At 35.1% G+C, this 6,238-nt stretch overlaps 1 protein-coding gene across 3 annotated transcripts in view; it reads left to right on the plus strand.

Moving 5' to 3' along the window:
- The window catches only part of MYL1 (myosin light chain 1), a 23,297-nt gene that overhangs the window by 11,144 nt on the left and 5,915 nt on the right, over positions 1–6,238 (plus strand). The window contains exons 1-4 of one of the 3 annotated variants that reach the window (XM_007470017.1): positions 100–173; positions 869–893; positions 1,147–1,174; positions 5,122–5,265. Coding sequence is in view for 2 of the 3 variants with exons in the window: in XM_007470015.1 (XP_007470077.1) it covers positions 1,147–1,174; positions 5,122–5,265 (172 nt within the window). In the remaining variant the exon portion in view is untranslated. Of the gene's footprint in view, positions 1–99; positions 174–868; positions 894–1,146; positions 1,175–5,121; positions 5,266–6,238 lie in introns of those variants that run through there. The other 2 variants (XM_007470016.1, XM_007470015.1) reach the window with 2 other exon arrangements.

The raw sequence follows: 6,238 nt of genomic DNA on the forward strand, positions 1-6,238 counted from the left end.
CTCTCCAAGGGGAGTGGCTACTTCTCTCTGAAACCTGATGCTAGCTGTGAGGTCACAGCTTCTCCAGAAATAAAAGGCAGCCTCGGCAAGGGAGGCCCCCACTCAGGGATTGGAGCAGCCCTCAACTCGCTCTTCAGCTTTGCCGCTGTTTGCAGCCCAGAAGCTCCATCATGGTGGGTCCTGTGAGAAAACTACTTGTAATTTATAGACAGATATAGACAGTAGATAAGAATAAAATTGAAGAGAGAACATATTCAGTATGTGTGTAGAATCTATTTTTGGTTTTTATTAAAGTGGGTTCAGGACAGGAGAGATTAATTCAAGGTATTATGCCAACTGGAAAAATATGTCTTACTCCCAAAAACAGTACTTTATGCTTCACCAACTTTCTATATCACATAAGGTTTATTATATCTAAATTTAGGGAAAAACCTGCAAAATACTATATCTTAAAAAAAAATCCAATGATGCTGATAACTAAAATTAAATAAACTACTTTCCATGCATTGGGTAAAAATATACTGGTTAAATAGAAGAAAGACTTCAAATGACCTTTTTAATGCAGTGTGTCTGTATTAGACATATGCTAAATACACCATAGGTTATTATATTATTCCAGAAAGAATTTGATTTAGCATTTGTTAAATCATTGACTCATGGATTAAGATATAGAAAGATGTTCCCTAACTATCTTTTGCAATAGCTTTTTATTTTTCCTAGATTCAAAAGTATCCTAAGGCAACCTTCTTATTCTATGACACCTACATAGCTTCCTAAAAATCTCAGAGCAGAGAGCACTCTCTTCTGTCAACGCATTTGAAAGAGTACTAGTTGTTTCTTTCTTTCTTCCTCTCTCTCGCCATTGCAGTCCTTCAGTGCTGACCAGATTGCTGGTAAGTGAATTGAGCTTCTCTATTCCAGAGGTAGGCAGAGCGCTTCTTAGTCTCTGAAATATCACTCATCTCCAAGACATGTTACTGCATGGCTCAAGCTCTTAGTATCCAAGCTATGCCTGAACTCTGAAAAGTAGGCGTACATTTTCAGCTTACTTTGAAGATTACTCAGGGAACGAGCTTGGATACATTTAAAAATCAGGACATTTTTGTTTGGTTAAAATATTCTTTGTGGTTAATTTCTTTCTAACAGATCGAGTTCTCTCAGCAACAGCAGGATGGTAAGTTTAAACGATGTGCACACTCATAAAGATGGCATGTGAGAAAACCAACTCTCTTGAGATGAGATTAGCTCTTTCTAATTATCCCCACTGATGTTGTCACTCTAAATATAAATGCTCTCAATCACTCTAAATATAAATTCTCTCAACATGAACCCTTCACGTATAATCAGTAATCAAAAGTTTAGGCAAACAAAAGCTAAATACCACAAAATAATTTCTTGCATTCACTGATTTCTAAATAGAACCAATTTGATACAGTAGGTAATACCATACATATACCCCCCCAAAATATGTGGATTCTGGATGGCTAATTTGTTAATCAAATCCCTAAACAGTGATTTGGCAGGTCTAAATTATTCAATTTAGAAAACAAAATGGATTCTAAAACTGCCCAATTACCAAATACACATAATTTCAGTGGGCACCACAGTGAGTTGAGAGAAATAGCAGGTGAAGTGGATATAGAAAAAATGTGCATTCAGAGAAAAAGAGGGGAAAATTATTTATCAAAAAACTGGAAGGAGCCTTAGCCATCTCCTGGTCCATCTTTAGAGATGCAGGACAGGCTCCCAGAGAGGTGTTGAGACTGACTCAAAGATCCAAAGAATTAATGATAGGGTCAAAATCTAGTATTACTTTAAATTAATTAGAAATTTATTTCATAGAAACAGTTTCTAACTAGAAGACTTCAAATTCTGGAGATTCAAAGGAATATGAATAGTTTCCCTAAGACTTCTACTTTTTCTTCTTCAGGTCTTTGGATCCAAGAGATCCTGTGCCCTAAGACTCCTGTTGTTTCACTGGAAAGTGTAGGGCAGAATGTCTTATGAAGTGAAAGAGTCACATATTTAAATAAACTGAGACAAAAATACATCTATAGAAGGGATGGAAGAAAATTTCAGTTATACAATATTGTATAAATTGGATATTGGTCATAATGATAAGTATGTATGTATGTTATGATTTATAACATATAAATAATTGTGATAATACTCATAGGTATATAATTATAATTATACTCAGTTCTCTATCTAAAGGATTCAACATTTTTCAGCCTGTTTCAGTGTCTGGAATATCTCATGTTTGGAAATCAGTTAAGGAAAAAAAGGATATTTGCTATAGTACAGACTCATATATATCTACATCATGGTTAATGCCTTCATGCAGACAAATTAGATGACCTGATGACTCAGAACCCATGATCATTTCAAATTATACTACAAAGGACTAATTTTTCTTAGTGAAAACAAAAAGTTGGTAATTCTAATTTGTTTGATTTTTAATGTATTTTAACTAATGATGCTGCTACATTATCTGCTACTGTACCCCAGTCCTCTTAAATATCTAATTTATGTGTCATTATGACTGCCAAACTATGGTAGAACCAAGCAATAGAAAACTTAAAAACCATTTCAGAGACAGAGGACTTGGTGTTGAACATTAACCATATTACTCCATATGTAAAATAGGTTTTAGATATAGAGGTTCAGTAAACAATGGTGTGGTGGACTGGTTTTCTCCTGTGCCAGGAAAACAAATGTAAGTAAGCATTTTAAATTAAAAGGAAATATTACACTTCAAGAAATAAATAAAGACATACTTTGTTTGCTTCCTTCTTCAATGATTAGAGTTTTTCTCATGGCTGCTCTACTTGAATGTATCACAAGTTTGGGGTAAAGAAAAAAAACACTAGAAAACTATAGCATTCTAAAGGTGTAAGTCCTGTGCTGTCCAGTAGAGTTGCCACTAGCCACATGTGGCTATTTAAATTTAACCTGTAATTAAGTAAAAATAAATGCATTTAAAAGTCTACTTTCTCCTTTGCACTAGTCATATTTTAGTGCTCAAGAGCCACAGGTGGAAGGTAACTACTACCCTTTTGGGCAGCCCAGATACAGAACATTTCAAACATCACAAAAAGCCCTAGAACAGTGTTGTTCTAGACTAAGGACTGGCAAATTTTTTCTTAAGACAGCTAAATAGTAAATATGTTAGGCTTTGTTGGCAGAACAGTCTCTGTAAAAACAACTCAGTTCTGTCAATGAGGTATGAAAACAGCCATAGACAATACATAAATGAATAGGCATGTCTGTATTCCAATAAAACTTTATTTACAAAAACAGGCAGCCAGCCCGTAGGCAGTCATTTGCTAACCCATGTTTTAGACTCTTCAAGAGAATAACTAAGCCTTAAAAAATCTAGTGTAGGAAGAGCAATATTTTTCTGGCCTTGGCCTTTAAATCAACAAAAGGGTTCATGTCAGAGAGATTCTAATACAGCTCATAAAACCCTATTTCTACATCAAGATCTGACCAGGGTAATAGTGAGCCCTCTGACCAATCTGCATGAAAGCCTGGAGCCAGTAATAAGAATAGTTCAGTTTCACATGTCCCGTAGAAAGGTAAAATATAATATTTGACTAATGACCCCACAGTGCCTGCCGCATGTCTTTTAAGTTGGGGAAATGATCTGTGATGTCAATTTGCATAGAATTTGAGGCGGAAATTTCAGCAAAGAATGATAACATGATCTATAGTTGATTGTTAACATAATGTCTGGTGCAATCTTAGATTAGGGGATGAAGGGATAGTTAAATAGGATGTTTTGCTGAGTAATCTATCTAGATAGCATCTCTTGATCTGAGACCACTAATGGACTAAAAAGAATGTTTTCACCTCTACCAGTTCATTCACAAATGGGTTTTTGAATGTTGTTGGTATTAACTCCAACAAATTGCCATCAGTACTTTTAGGTTCTCCAGAAAATTTAATTTAGTTAAGTTTTAAAAGTTCAATTAAAATATCTTTACTTGCCCCTAAATCCATAGTAGCACTTCTTTCTGTCTTTTTGGTGTATACTTCTTAATTCCTTGTTAATGTAATCGTGAAAGGCAAAACCAATGCTATCAAAGGAGAATGACAAAATTTAGGGAAAGTAGACAATAGAGTGATTGTGATAAAAATAGACAACACTCTTAAAATACCTGCTTACATACACACATGAACACAAGTAAAACTAGGGAAATCTGAGTAAAATAGGTGCAGTCTATCAATGTGAATATTCTGGTTGTGACAGTGTACTACAATTCTGTAAAATGGTACTATTGGGGGAAACTAGACAGAGTATTTAAGAGATCTCTGTAGTTTTTCTTAAAATTGCATGTGAATCTATACTTATCTCCATAAAATTTTAATTTAAAATGTGTACTTACATTCTAAAGCTAATACAGCAACATGTTATCATACGTTATTATATGAAAAAAGAGTAAAGTTTAAAGTGATCACCATAGCAAGAGATTCAAACAAATAAGTCTTCAGAATCAGTTACACTAGGAGCCTATTAGAGTCATACACTGAAGTGGTTAAATGACACTATAGAACTTAGAAATTGGCCTCATCTACTTTTTTTCCTGAAAAATGAAGTTACTCCTGAAGAAAACTAGTTAAGAGAAGAGCCTAGGAAATCTGTACCTCAGGAGCAGTTTTTCCTGTATGTTAAGAAGTTTGTTTTAACCTCACATGACACAACCCCGATTGAAAAATTTGTTTTCTTGAAATTTTATTAACGTTATTAATTATATAAGGGATTTTATGAGGAATTCTTAAGATTTCTCAAGGTCTCAGAATTTCTTAACCCAGTCCTGTGTCCAAAGCAGATGAAGGAGATATGAATAAATATGACTAGCAGTTTCAATTTCCATATCTGATGAATAATAACATATGACTTGAAATTGGAAATCCTGCTTTAAAATAGACCCAAAAAGAAATGTCCAAAGGGAGTTGTCAGTTGAGCTTAGAAAAGGGAGAGTCCAGAGATAAAAACTTAAGTGACTGGCAAAAGCTGTAAAGTAGAGGAAAGTCTGAACTGGATCCCTGATGAAGTTTGGATTAATTTATCTGTCTGAAGTAGGAAAAAAGCATCCTAATGTTTCTTGCTTCTTTCAGAATTCAAGGAGGCATTTCTCCTATATGACAGAACAGGCGATAACAAGATCACCTTAAGCCAGGTTGGTGATGTCCTTAGGGCTCTGGGCACAAATCCCACCAATGCAGAGGTCAAGGCGGTTCTAGGAAACCCCAGCAATGAAGGTAAACACATGTTTTTCCAAGTTGGGAAGTGTGTGTGTGTGTGTGTGTGTGTGTGTGTGTGTGTGTGTGTGTGTGTGTGTGTGTTTATAGAGAAATAAGTTCCACAGAATAGGGTTTAATTTACTTTTTATGGTAAGTGTGCCTCTTGGCCATCTAGAGTCTTAGTTTTTATCCTCATAAAATAAGTTAACCTTCCTTTGAGAATTTGCAAGCATGATACAATTTCATGTTAATGAAAGGAAATATCTAATGCTAACATCATCATCATCACCATGTTATCTAAACATACCCTACAGTACTTCCTTGGTGGTCCAGTGGTTAAGACTGCATGTTTCCAATGCAGGGGACATGGGTTCGGTCCCTGGTCGGGGAACTAAGATCCCATATGCCTGCCGCAGGGTGCGGCCAAAAAAAAAAAACCATCTTAAAGGAAACTCAGCTTTCTAATTTAAGAACACACAGATGACACCTTAATAAAACTATTTTCTGTTTCCAAGAACTGTAAAAAGACTTAAAAACCTAAGCCAAAATCTGCATTCAGTCCCCCAAGGTAAATCCTAAGGCAAAAGTAAGAGGCAAAATTGAAGAAGTCATTGCTGGATACAGTAATCCAGTCATTAGTCCGGAACAAGGAAATTTTTTCCAATCCCATGATTCATGGCAAGTATAATAGTCTATTGAAAAATACCACTCTGAACAAAAAAAAAAGGAGACAAACCTGAAGTTTTTTCAAGTAGATATTTGGGCTATTTATCTTTGCCATAAGGAAAATAAGGAGGGGAAGGCAAATAATCTTTTTTTTTTCCCAGAAAAGACCGTTTTCCTTTATTACAAAAGAAAAAACATTTGATTTCAAAAAAACCTATCTCTAAATCAGTCTGCAGGAATTTTCCTCAAACTTCATTTTCTTCAGAGGAAAATGTCCAAGTAAATCATGCAAAAAGTAGCTGGGAGCATGAGATAAAGGAAGAGC

Source organism: Lipotes vexillifer, unplaced genomic scaffold (genome assembly GCF_000442215.2).
Source record: "Lipotes vexillifer unplaced genomic scaffold, Lipotes_vexillifer_v1.1 scaffold138, whole genome shotgun sequence".
In the NCBI taxonomy this organism is placed as follows: Eukaryota; Metazoa; Chordata; class Mammalia; order Artiodactyla; family Lipotidae; genus Lipotes; species Lipotes vexillifer.